Below are 14,427 nucleotides of genomic sequence, written 5' to 3' on the forward strand. Positions count from 1 at the left end.
ACCTGAGCTTCTGTGTCCTGGGTGGGCTTCAAAGGCAACCCCATATAGAGCATATTGCAGTAGTCCAATGGAGTATCATTGATCTCAAATGGATTCCTAACCCACATCTACTCCATCTTGCCAGAATTGAATCTGAGTCGGTTTTTCTGTTATTCTATGTGTCAAGGGTGCAAGGCACAACTAACCAGCTTTAAAAGGAAGCTGGCTGGTTGTAAATAGCTGCTGCAGGTAGGAATAAGGCTGCTGAAGGCTACATCTAGCTGCTGCATCAAGGAATTATGGGACCCAGGAAAAGAATCTAAAGAGTTGCATTTCCTTGGCTGAAGACCCAGGAAAAAGCTAGTGGTACAGGAACCAGATGGTAATAGTGAGAAAAATTTATTTGGCAGGATGGTCAGCTGAGATTGAAGGAGGATCTGAGGTGGACTGGGAGAAGTAGCAAGGAGATTGGCTTAGAAGTTGACCAGCAGAGACACAGAACAGAAAGAATTCCAGAAGTGGCTTTGGCAGCTCTAGTGGTCCTTCAGCCAACAAGGTAGGCTGGTGGAGTTTGTTAGCAAGGACAGCCAGGGAGACCTAGCTAATAGCACTAGACCCTACTTGGATGAAGAGGAAGCCCAAGCTGCAGAATGACCAGGCAGTTTGAGCTCAAGTTGGGGGCTAGACACAAGCCCAACCAAGAGTAGTGGTAGCAGAAGTTGAGAAAGCAGCAGCCCAGCCTCCAGCCAGCCAGCAGAAGCACCTGGAAGCACCCAGCATCTGGGAGGTACAGAGGGTGGCACCAATGAAAGGTTAGGCAGTTGATTCCCCCTTAATGCTGGTCCCAAGGGACAGCTGTCCCAGGAAAAATAGTAAGGACGTGGTAAGAGTGAGGGGAAGGGGAAGGAGAAAAATATAGCTCCTTGCACTGAGATGTCTAGCAAAGCAGCCAAGTTCAAATCAACTCTGCAGCATATAACTGGTAATACTGGTATTAATAAATTCCAGTATTAGTAAAGGAGTTGAAGTTGCAATAGCTAAAGGCAGAGTGTAACTGAAAGGAACTGACAAACAGAAGGAAAACAACAGGCTAAAACCTTTGTGTTGTTGTAAATGATAGACCATGCTTAAATATCCTGAAGGATATTTTGAACACATTTCTGTAACTTAAAAAAGAACATCCCAATAGGAGTTAGTCAGTGTACTGCTTGAGTCACTGTCATCCCCAAAAGAATCCTTCTAGGGTCTTCTTTAAACAATATTGCAGAAGAAATCTCAGGAAAATGTTGAAATTTACACATCATGGCCTATATATGATTTTCCTTCCAGTCTCTAAAACAGGCCTTAGATTAAGCAGCTTAGTAAAACAGAATAATTATTAACCTCTCTTTCTTTTTTGGCAGTGAAGCCCTGTATGTCTATGAATCAGATATGTGGGCTTTACTTTTCCTGCTCTCCCACAAATGTAAGGAATGTAAATAAAAGTCTCTCTGAGTTCATTCATGTTTGATAGTGTAGAGAAGGCAAATGCTAATTGCTGAGCCTTTGTTGCTTCATTTTGTTTCACCAAAGTTTTAAAACATTTTAAAACAGTATTGTGAGTTATTCCTGCTGATGTCTCTCTGTGTGAACAACCTTAGCTTTATTTGCCCTGCTCTGTGGCGTTTAGTTTTTAATCAGCTGAAAACTAGTCCTCAATTTACAACCACAACTGGGAGCGGAACCTCTGTCGCTAAGCGAGGCAGTCATTAAGTGAGTCATGCCTGATTTTACAACCTTTTTTGCTGCGGTCATTAAGCAAATCACCATGATCCTTAAGTGAATCATGTGTTCATTAAGCAAATCCAGCTTTCCCCATTCACTTTGCTTTCAGAAGCCAGCTGGGAAGGTCGCAAATGGTGAACATGTGATCCCAGGACGCTGCAACCATTGTAAATACAAGCCGGTTGCCAAGCACCTGAATTTTGATCATGTGACCGCAGGGACGCTGTGATGGTCGTAAGTGCAAGGACCAGTCACAAGTCACTTTTTTCAGCACTGTTGTAACTTCAAACAGTCACTAAACAGATGGTCGTAAGTCAAGGACTACCTGTAAATAACATGCTTGTTTTGAGCGAGTATGTTGGCTGCCTGCTTTCTGCAGGTTCTGAGGTAGTACCTAGGGAGCAAATGGATGTTCCTAGGCCCCTTGTGGAAGCATCTGGCATACTACTGTGGGAAACAGGATGCTGGATGAGGTACACCTTCAGTCAGACTCAGCACAATTTTTTCTTCTGCTCTAGAAATAGAGCAAATCCTTACACCACTTCATTCTTCCTTGAGCCTCAACCCTTCTGTTTAGTTCAGGAGGTGGCAGGCAGTGGGTGACATGAACTGTCCAGATGGGGTGGAAAGAGTTAGACTTGGCCTGGCATAATGCCCAGGCTGATGCCACGCTGCAGGACAGGCTTGCTGCTGGGAACTGGGAACTGGTGGACTGAAAACAGTGATCAGGTTGGCTGTTTTAATTGTAATAAAGGCTGGCAGGGAAGAGAGCACTGTTCTATTAAGAAGTGTTTTTCAGAAGTACTTCTGGAAGCAGGCAGTGGTACTCTTGAATAGAATGCATGTAATAAAAAAGTTCCTTAGATATGATTTAATGCACTGGGATTACACAGTGAATAATTTACAAGAGAGCAAAGAGACGAAGGTCAGTGCAGCTGGGAGTGAGAGTAGCATGCCTTTGAGTCTGGGGATTTGGAGCCTACTGCTTTTTTAAGCCTCTTCTACAAATTGGCCATTTAAGCTCTTCCAGACAGACAGCTTGTAAGCATGACCAGTCAAAAAGCACTGTGCCATTATTCTGTCATTTTCATATCACAGAAATTCTGTTACAGATAAAAGGTGGTAGAACAAATGGCTTGGGGTTGCAAATGATGTCATATTTTGTAAACTTAGTAAACTCCATGTTGAATAATGAAAACTATCTGGAGCTGGTCCTATTTGTTCACACAGTGTGTGTCATGTTCGCCGTTCCAATGTTGCCAGTACATCGTAACATTTCGCATGTCATTTGGCTGATGCGTGTTTCATCTGGGAGGGGAGGAGGATTCCATCTCGTGGGATTGTTATATGTTAGTAGCTGGATTGGAATGTGTTTGGGTTATCTCGTGTGTTCAAGGTTCCTTTCCCAGGACATCAGCAGAAACAGTTACCAGCACCTGGGGGTGAGGGGGGGGAGTTTGCAACGGCAGGGCAAGGGGAGGGATTACGTTTGAGCCAAGGGTTTTTAGTGTGTATTTGGCACGCTTTTGCTCATTCTCAGCTTTCTCTGTATTTGCATACTATTCTTTAATAAATCAGATATCATTAAGTTTCTGCTTGTGAGTCTGAGTCTATTAGAGTAGGCAATCATTCCATAAAGCTGAGAATCTCAAAAAAATTTCCGTTAGCTCCTTTCCAGATTTATCTTGTGAGGGAGAAGTGCTAGCGATGAGCAAACCAAATCCCCAAACCGCGGAAAGCGAGGAATCGAGCGAGGGGGAACCCGACTCCACGGTGATAAGAACAGAGAGGGTCCCTACTCGGGAGCTCTCAGAGATTCGGGAGATGTCGAGCTCCAGCCTAGGAGAAGAGGAGGTTGGAGGTAAAAGAGCCCCTGAACCGACCGGTGAGTCGCCAGGCGAGCTGATCACCTGGGATGAAACACAGGGACCCCTACCAGGGACGTCCAAAACGTCTTGGAAGTAGCGATACCCGATGTCCCCAACCGTGGTGAGGCAGGAGGGAAAGGAGAATTCCCAAACCCCTGACCGTATAAAACTGGTGGAGGCCAAATTGGAGTCACTAGAATTTATGTTTCGGAAAATGTCCATGGACTGGGGTCCCTGGGAGAGGAGGAGAGAGGAGTCTGGTAATAGGCATTCGACTCCTTCTTTGCCCCCACCTTCCCCGGAGGAAAGGAGTAGAACCCGGCGCAGAGAGGAAGCAAGGGCGCCGAGGGTGAGAATTTCAAGGTCCCCTCCTCGAGAGCGGAGATCCCTGGGAGCTAAAAGGAAGCCCGACCACCCAGCTGTGGCGAAGGGACCGCCCGGAGTGGGGATTAAGGACTTTACCGTTAAATTTGATGGAGATCCAACTAAGCTATCATTCTTCCTTACCAATGCAAGGAGTTATATGGATGAATGGGAACCGTATTTTCGTTCAGAAAGAGCCAAGATTAATGCCATTGCCACTAAGCTCAAGGGGCGGGCTGCCAATTGGTATGTGCAGTTATGTCAATCGGATACCCCTGAGCTGGAGGAGTTCGAAGAATTCCTGTGGGCGTTGAAACTACACTTTGAAGACCTGTTAGCTAAAGAAAGAACAAAACGGGCGCTGAGGGAGCTTTGCCAGGGGCCACGATCGGTGGCAGACTACGCTCTGGAATTTAAGTCTCTGGCTGGGAAGGTTGAGGATTGGTCCCAATCTACATTAATAGAATTTTTTAAGGACGGTCTGAACACGGAGGTCCTGAGGTGGTCACTCAGCAGGGACGACCCAGATACCCTGTATGAATGGATACAGCTGGCAGGGAAGGCTGAGCATGCCCATGAAACCTTCGCTCACAGGAAGGTGATGAGATATTCTGGGCTCAGCAAGTGTTCCCGCACTGCTGCACCCACTGGAAAGTCTGGTCAACATGCCTGGGAGGAGGAGAGGGAGCGCCGCTATGCGAAAGGGCAATGCCTCCAATGTGGGAAGGAAGGTCACCGAGCGGCGGCGTGCCCGAAGGGCAAGACCGATGATCGTTCGGAGAAGCCGTCGGGGAAATCTCTCTCCCTACCCAGGAAAATGAAGGCAGCCATGGCTGAAACTGAAGTGGAGGAGGTTCCTTACTTCAGGGGCAAGGGGGAGCCCGATCTACACCAGCCAGCGGGAAACGCCAGCCACCTGCTCTAAAGAGTGCCTGTGGGCAGATGGTGGAGGATGGGCGCAAACATATTTCGGTGAGTGCCAACTATCCCACACTGACCGTTAAAGTGAAGTTAGGCTCCCGCACAAGAACCGTTGAAGTTTGGGCATTGATCGATTCAGGGTGTTTGCGTTGCTTGATGCACCCTGACGTGGTGGCTGCTTTGGAGTTACCCAGCTTTCCACTGCAACGTCCCATGATTTTCACCCAGCTGGATGGTTCTACGGTGGGGGGGAAACCAGTCACCCATTTCACGGGCATGGTGGCGTTGCAAATGGGCAGCCACCGTGAGGGGCTGCCATTTGTGGTGGCGCCTGTGGGGCATCCTTTAGTCATTCTGGGGATTCCTTGGTTGGTCCAACAAAATCCATATATAAATTGGGTGCACAGGACTTTGACTTTTGGGGATGGTTTCTATCAAGCCCCTGGGAGGACAACGCTCCGGAGGCTGCAGTGGGGAGGGTGGTGGCAGCAACCCCGCATTTCGCTGTCACACCACTGGAGGGCTTGCCGGAGCAATACCAAAGCTTTGCAGATGTATTTGGTGAGAAAGAAGCGGACCAACTTCCACCCCATCAAAAAACTGACTGTGCGATAGAGTTGGTCCCCAACGCTCAACTGCCCAAACCAAAAGTCTATGCCATGATGCAAAAGGAACTGGCGGTGTTGAGGGAGTTTGTGGACAAAAACTTGGCCAGGGGTTTTATTGAACCAGCAAATTTGCCGGTGGGCGCCCCCATCTTGTTTCGAGCGAAAAAGGATGGGACATTGAGACTTTGTACAGATTACTGCGGATTAAATGCGGTCTCGATATTAAACAAATATCCTCTGCCATTGATAAAAGACATGTTAGCACATCTGGCTAAGGGGAAAATCTTCTCTAAGCTGGATTTGCAGGAAGCCTATTTCTGTATCCGCATACGGGAGGGGGATGAATGGAAGACTGCTTTCAATTGTCCACTGGGTTCTTTTCAGTATAAAGTTTTGCCTTTTGGGTTGGCGGGGGCACCAGGGGTGTTCATGCAATTGATCAATGAAGTGTTACATGAACATTTGTTCAAGGGTGTACTGGTCTATTTGGATGATGTGTTGATTTATACTGAAATGGAGGAGGAACATGAGCGCTTGGTGAAACAGGTGCTTAGCAAACTGAGAAAGGCTGAGCTTTATGCTAAGCTTTCTAAGTGTGAATTTCATCAGACTCAGCTTGACTACCTGGGGTACAGGATCTCTGACAAGGGCATTGAAATGGATCCTGCGAAGATTCAAGCTATTTTGGGGTGGGAGCGCCTGCGTACCTGCAGGCAGCTCCAAAGTTTTCTTGGGTTTTCCAACTATTACCGCCAATTCATCCAGGGGTTTGCAGAAATTGCGTTGCCTCTCACTGACTTGTTACGTACGAAGGGGTTGGGAGACACACGTAAGGTAAAGAACCCGGGGGCATTGCTCAATTGGACATCTGAATGCCAGTTGGCTTTCGACAAACTTAAAAGCCTGTTCACTGCTGAACCCATTCTTCAACACCCTGATCCCACTAAACCCTTTGTGGTTCAAGTGGATGCTTCCAATTTCTCAATTGGAGCGCTCTTGCTGCAAGTGGATGCTGATGACCGCCTGAAGCCCTGTGCGTATCTGTCCCGAAAGTTTTCCGAGACGGAAAGGCGATGGCATGTTTGGGAGAAAGAAGCTTTTGCAGTCAAGGCTGCTTTGGAGGCATGGCGCCACCTCTTAGAGGGGGCTAAATGTCCTTTTGAGGTTTGGACTGACCATAAAAATTTGGAAGTGCTCAGTACGCCCCGTAAGCTCAGTCCTAAGCAGATCCACTGGGCTCAATTTTTCAGTCGCTTTGACTTTAAGTTGAAATTCATTCCGGGCAAGAAAAACTTCCTGGCTGATGCGCTTTCCCGCCTGCCCCAGGATTCAGTCCAGGCACCTGACATTGTGGGCATAGTGTGGACAGCACCCCAATTGGGGTTGCAAGCTGTCACACGCAGTCAGACTCATGCACAGCTGCCCCCAGCTTCGGTTTCACTGGCTGGGGGAAGGACGCCAATTCCCTCGCAATTGCAACAACAGTTCCTGCTAGAGCTGAAATCTGACACTTGGTTGCAAGCGAATAGAGACAATGTTACATTTGACAGAGGCTTAGCTTGGAAGCAAAACCGCCTCTATGTCCCTGACAGTTTGCGAAGGGAAATTTTGATTAGGTCTCATGATGATAAAGTGGCTGGTCATTTTGGGTTTGTCAAAACCTTGCATCTGGTACGCCGCCAATTTTGGTGGCCCACATTGAGACGTGATGTAAAAAGTTATGTTGCTTCTTGTCCTGTCTGTGCCATGTCAAAACGGAAGGGGGGTAAACCGCAAGGGCTGCTGCAGCCAGTGGCCAGCCCATCCCGTCCTTGGGAGGAGGTTTCCATGGATTTCATTGTGGATTTGCCTCCTAGTCAGAGAAAGACTGTGATTTGGGTGGTAAAGGACTACTTTTCTAAGCAAGCCCATTTCATTCCATGTGCTTCTATTCCGTCTGCGCAGCAATTGGCCCGCCTTTTTCTAATCCACATCTACTGGATTCACGGGAGCCCCTCCCGCTTGATCACGGACCGTGGGACACAGTTCACTTCTCACTTTTGGAAGGCATTTTTGAAGCTGGTGGGCACCAAGCAGGTGTTGTCCACTGCGTTGCATCCAGAGACTGACAGATCTATGGAGGCTCTTAATTCAACCCTGTAGCAATTTTTGAGGGCATTTGTCAACTATCAGCAGGATAATTGGGTTGATCTGCTACTTTTTGCTGAGGTGGCTTATAACAACGCCGTCCATCAGAGCACAGGGCACACCCCTTTCCATACTGTTTTTGGCCGGGATTTTGTTCCCATTCCTGAGTTGCCTCAACCCCCCACACAGCCCTGCTCCGCTTCTGATTGGGCTGCTCAACTGGCTGATTCGTGGCCAGTGATTCAGCAGGCGTTGGCTGATGCCCAATCTGCCTATAAACTGCACGCTGATAAGCGACGAGCCCTTCAACCTGTTTTTAAAGTTGGTGATAAGGTCTACCTTTCCACCAAGTTCATTAAGTCCCCTCAGCCCTCGAAGAAGTTGGCTCCTAAGTTTGTTGGACCTTTTCCCATTGTGGGAGTTGTGAACCCTGTCACGTTTAAACTGGATTTGCCACACAATCTGAAACGTTTACATCCTGTTTTTCATTGCAGCTTACTCAAGCCTGTCAACCACTCAGATCATTGGCATCCACAACCCCCACCTCCTGCTCCGATCATGATTGACGGACAGCAACATTTTGAGGTGAAGGAGGTCCTTGATTCTCACCGACTGCGTGGCACCCTGCAGTACCTTATTCGGTGGAAGCACTTTCCCCACCCTGAGTGGGTGTCTGCCCATGATGTACAATCTCCTCTTTTAGTTCAACACTTTCATCTCGCTTATCCTCTCAAACCTGCTCCTTAATGTTTTTGGGGGGGCGGTATGTCATGTTCGCCGTTCCAATGTTTCCGGTACATCGTAACGTTTCACATGTCATTTGGCTGATGCGTGTTTTGTCTGGGAGGGGAGGAGGATTCCATCTTGTGGGATTGTTATATGTTAGCAGCTGGATTGGAATGTGTTTGGGTTATCTCGTGTGTTCAAGGTTTCCTTCCCAGGACATCAGCAGAAACTGTTACCGGCACCTGGGGTGGGGAGTTTGAAACTGTCAGGCGAGGGGAGGGATTACGTTTGTGCCGAGGGTTTTTAGTTTGTATTTGGCGCGCTTTTGCTCATTCTCAGCTTTCTCTGTATTTGCATACTATTCTTTAATAAATCAGATATCATTAAGTCCCTGCTTGTGAGTCTGAGTCTATTAGAGTAGGCAATCATTACAGTGTGTGTGTTTTAGCAGTATCTCAATAATCCCCTTTAAATTATTGTTTTGATTTTACCACAAATAAATATATAATGGTGAAGAGAGAAGTCTTAGTATTTATAAGTATATTGAAATGGTTGAAGGAGAAGCAGAAACTTGGGATGACAGCTGTCAGATCCAGAAAGTAAAAAGAAGGAATGGAATTAGCGCTAGAATATACTTGAAGGACAAACAGTGGCTAGACAGCTAGAGAAGGCCAGTTTTAAACAGCATATCTGATAATAAGTAGTAGGATTTTAAAGTTTGTTGTTTTGTTTCTCCATCCCATCTTTCATTACAAGCTGAGCAAACTTTCCTTTAGTTCTGTGGATAACTGTAATCTCTCCTTTGAAAAGATAAATGAAGTACAGAATGTTTGCATAAATATTAGAAAATTTAAATATTAGTATTGAAAGAAGAAGAGTGATCATATTTTTGGGAAAGGAGGGATTCTACGAGAAACACATTTAAGAAAATATCAGCTTCTTTAGTTTTATAAGGAAAAAGAGCAGAAATGACTACCCTTTAGGAGAATTATTTTGGTCTTTTTCAAACAGTTATACTAACATAAACGTGATTTTCTTTACATTTTAAATTTGTTAACACGATGATTATCAGAGAAGTAGCATGCAAATTAAATAAATAGTAATAATAAATAGTAACTTCCCAAAATGAATAGATCCTTGTATCTTTTCTTCTAAATGTTTTACATAAACTGTCACCATTTATTTATTTATTTATTTAGTTAGTTAGTTAGTTAGTTAGTTAGTTAGTTAGTCATGTGTTACTTCTCTTTGCTAATGTAAGTAATCTGATTTTAGGTTGCTTCCCAATTTTCAACATTATAGGTTGCTTTGCTAGGACAGTAAGCTTTAGAAAATCCAACAACACTTAAAAACAAGAGGATACATTTGAGAACTATGTCTTCTGAAATAAATAGGGTGCTAGCATATGAGGTAACTAACACAGACCGTGGACATTGTAACAATCTGGGACTGACTGCCTATGATGGCTGGGTGGATCAAGCAGCTGTGCATTCCTAGAGCTTTCATTTGCTCCTGTCTCTATCTAAATCTCTCTTAAACATTTGTACAGTGTAAATTTGAGCATATGGATGTCTAGGGAAATTAACCAAATGCTTTCTGAATAACACTTGCCATTTTGCCTTTGGATAAAAAAAAGTTATTGTTAATGAGGACCTACTGTTCTAGCTGTTTTGAAATATTCAGTAGCTCTTATCTTATCTCATACTCAGACTAGTACAAATGCACTGCAGCAACCCAGAACACCAGAAAAAGGAAACAGACTGCCTATACAATATCTTCCAAAAAAATGGATCCCCCCCAACTTTATTCAAAAAGTGCCTGACCACTCAGCCCACTACAGCACAACCAACAGAAGCTACAAAAAGGATAACACTGCCATACATCAGAAACATCTCAGGAACTACCAACAGACTGTTACAACCACACGGCATCACCGTAGCACACACACCAACCCAAACCCTTCAAAACATCTTAAGAAACCCAAAAGACCCAGTAGCCCAAAAAGAAAAAAACAGGAGTTATCTATAACATAGTGCAAGGACTGTAGCAGCCACTATGTAGAACAGACAGGTATCCAGAACACCAACTAGCAGTCAGAAGACATGATGAAAACTCTTTAATCACACAACACGTGGACAGACTCAACCACAGTTTCAACTGTGAGCATCCTAGACCAAGCCAAATCCAAAAACACTAGGGAATTCCTGGAAGCTTGGTACTCAGACAAATCAGCCATCAATGGGCGCATAGAGATAAACCACGTCCATACACCATTCAAAAGAGACAATAAAAAAGGTAGGAAGGAAATAAAAAGAGCAGAACACATCCTCTCCAGCAACCAACACCCAGATACGCAGGGATTAACACCAGACAAACAATCAAGCAGAAAACAATACTCTAATCAAGGAATTACCAAGGAGAAAACCACACCTTCACCAACACTGGCAGGGCAAGCTACTGTATATAAACAGGGAGCAAACCCCACACCCTCTAGCACTGATCATGTTACCTAGTCAGGTAATGAAATGTCCAAGCAATCAACCAAGCTCAGAGAGCACCAAGGACTACAAGATCTCATATATTTGTCATAGAAGACCTGAAGGACTAGGTTGGGGACAGGTCCTCATGGAGAAAAATCTGTCTCTGTGATTTCATTGATATATGTAGTTACAACCCAGGGTTCTGTTTTGAAGGATCCAGTCAGAAAAAATATATAGTACATTTCATATATGTATATGTGTATTTTTCTGAAAATGGTCAACTTACCTTTTATAAAATGGATATTTTATCAGATTTTGTGGGGCAAATACTATATGCTTTTGAGGCTCAATACCAGCTTTGACTTCTACTCAGGTTTTTAGCCTAGTAACTTATTTCTAAGCACCACAGTATGTTTTCTGTTAAATGAGTGTTTCTTCTGCTTGTTTCTTTCTTCTTGAACAAGTTACTTTTCTTTTAGCCTCACAACTTTGTACCTGTGAAATGGTATTCTGTGATTGCCACACATACCATGGAAACTATTTCAGAAAATATCCAAGATACTTTTCATATTGTTAAATGTGCTAAATGGCCCAAATGAATGAAATCTACATAGTTTTTCCTTATTCTCTTCCTAAAAGCCATGTCAGTGTTCTTTAAAGATATGTTAGAAAAATATGATTTTTCTAAAGCCTCTTATCTGCTATGTAGGAAATAGCAGATCATGCATCATAGTTTTGTCCCTTCGTTTTTATGTACCAATTGTAGTACCAAGATGCTTCCATAGACTTAATTTCGGAAACTTTGACTAAAGGGCTGAACACTAAAGATGATCTTTGCAATTTATAGCAGCAAACATCTATGTTCAGTCCAATGACTTTTTAGAGAAGAGAAAAACAAAAGTGGTTCTGTAACTTAATGTTATGGGTCACAGCTATACGACAGAAATGCAACAAGTTTCAAAGAGCTCTGGTATATTTTTAAACATTTAATTCCCCAAGATTTATGAATGCCTGTATTAATAAGAACTTTTTTCTTTTATGAAGACTTGGGTGAGAATTTTAAATGTTCTTTTGTATATAACTGCTGCCTACTGTCCAAATGCACAAGAAGAAGACAGCATTTTTCTGTGACGTGTGAGGCCAGCCGTTTTATTTTTATAGCATAATTTATGGCTTACCATTATGTGTGAGCCCATCAGTATTCATAACAGCTATCTTGGAAAAAGCAGACAATATATTAAGATACAAATAAGATAAAATAAAATCAGTCACAGTTGTTGGGATTGTAAAGAAAATTTAAAGGGCATGTTTAATCAACATCTTCCCTCTTTTTTAAAGGTAATCAAATGGATAATACTGTGAAGGATATTACAGAAGAATTCAGTCTGCGTGATACAATAAGCATTGGATCAACAGATTCATTTGTCTCAGCTGCTGAGGTATACTGAAGCAACGTTTGCTGTCTTACTGCGTTAACCATCATACATCTGAGAACTTGTACTCAATTAATGGCTTCTGCTGGTCATAAATTAAATTTCTTAGAACAAAATGTCTTAGACAAATGTATACAGATTCACAGGTATGTGAAGATTAATTGTGAATGTCTGACATTTAAACACTATAAATACACATAACAATTATGAACAGATGAAATAAAATATTCACAGATAAATCACTTCAATGTTTCTTCACATGCCTTCCATGTAGAAAAGCATATGTCTATGTGGATAAAATGATTATGAAAGTTTCCATAAATTCATGGGAAAGATAAAATGCCCAATGAATTCTAATAGTAATTTTTTCAATAAAAATATTCCAAGGAAAATGATGGCTTTGGAAGTTCATAGATGATCATGCTATTGGAGTTGTAGTGTTTATTTCCCTGAAAGACATATTCTTAGTCTAGGACAGCTGTAAATTAGATTTCATCTGTCATTTATTCTACAATGGAACAATAATTTCAAAGTATAGATTTACTTACTGGATTATTACAAAAGGGGTGATTTTAAAGGATAGTGTTAATTACAGTATTATTTACTCATCTTGAGGCTGATTGTGATTTGTTCAATAAACATTGGTTTAAAAATCCTGTTTTAGGGTTAAGTGCAAACACATATTATTGTAATTTTAGTTTCTTGAAAACCTGTAAAAGTGGCTTGCAAACTGTTACCTACTGCAGAATATGGCATCTAACTTGCATAAGCAGGTCTTATTGAACAGATACAATATGATATGAAAACTCTCCATTGGCTTCCAATTAATTATTGAACCATGGTTCGGTAAGTTATTGTTCATTTATAAGTCTGTATAGCCCTGGACCAGGTTATCTGGGAAACTGCTTTCTTCTATGGGCCCACCTAGTTATTAAATCATTCAGATGTTATCTTGTTAGCATAGCTACCAATTATTATTACTGCACATAATAGTGATGTGGCAGAAGGCATTCACTGCTGGAATGTGGAATGGGAGATTAGCAGAATGCCACTATGAAGGGCTTCTCCCCCCCAAATCAAGTACTTATTCATCTGGCTATTTCTGACTACCAAATTGCTAAGTTTAATAATGGTTATAATCTTTCATGTTTTTGACTTTTTATAGGTGGATTTTATTATGTTTTATTGCATTATATTGTTATCCTGGAACTTATTTTTGGAATTTATTTATTAAAAGGTTTTGATACTTTTCTTTATAATAAAAGAATCCCCCCCTTTCCAGGTATGCAATTAATTAGGATCAAAATAATAAATTTTTACTTTCCCCGTTTCTTTCTCATCCCTTCTTACAGACCACTTAAGTGTTAGTTTGGAGTTTTGAGATATATACAAGTTTAAATTATATTTATGTTTAATTTAATCATTTATTTAAATTATTTAAATTATATTTGTGATACCAGTTCTAAGTTCATTCTGCCACCCATTCAGTGGCAATAAGAGCAGCAAAGCATCACTTCTTTTCTGCATTTATTGTGTCTGCATATCCCCAACCAGTAGCCCCGTTTAGGGTAGCCCAGATCCTATCGGGGAAGGATGGATGAGACATGATGCAGACAAGCTATACGGATTAATATATGGGTTTCCTTGAAGATAAAGTTGCTTATATTTGCTCTGGTTTGGACACCAGTTGGACAGAGTCAAGTGAATGACCAAGGTAGTATCTTGTGATATAATCTGGAATTATGTCAACATTGTGAAGCCCAAGAAAGTGGTTAAGGTTGTATGCAGTATGAATTCTGCCACTGACCATGACTCTCCTGGGTCCTTTGGGGAACTGGGTAGGGCAGATGACATTATTTGGGGCCTTGATGGGGAGAGAGTGCACCCCCCCCAGGACTTTTTAGAGCTGTTTGCAGTATTTGATACCATCAGCCATGATATCCTTCTGGACTCCCTGCAAAGGCTGTGAGAAAGAGGCATTTTTGTGGTAGTTCCACTCCTACCTGGGTGGGTTATTCCAGTTCAATAGTTATGGGAGTAAGCAGTTGAACCCCTGGCTGAACTAGTGCAGATCCCACAGAACCTGGTCCTTTTCCACTGTATTTAGTATCTATATGAAACTGCTAAAACAGGTTATCTCTTGATTTGGGATGAGGTG

The 14,427-nt window shown here is 42.8% G+C and overlaps 1 protein-coding gene across 1 annotated transcript in view; it reads left to right on the plus strand.

Annotated features, from left to right (window-relative positions):
• The window catches only part of MIGA1 (mitoguardin 1), a 49,580-nt gene that overhangs the window by 22,031 nt on the left and 13,122 nt on the right, over positions 1–14,427 (plus strand). The window contains exon 8 of the mRNA XM_063298152.1: positions 12,175–12,275. Coding sequence (XP_063154222.1) covers positions 12,175–12,275 — 101 coding nt within the window. The remainder of the gene's footprint in view (positions 1–12,174; positions 12,276–14,427) is intronic.

This window comes from Candoia aspera, chromosome 3 (assembly GCF_035149785.1).
Source record: "Candoia aspera isolate rCanAsp1 chromosome 3, rCanAsp1.hap2, whole genome shotgun sequence".
In the NCBI taxonomy this organism is placed as follows: Eukaryota; Metazoa; Chordata; class Lepidosauria; order Squamata; family Boidae; genus Candoia; species Candoia aspera.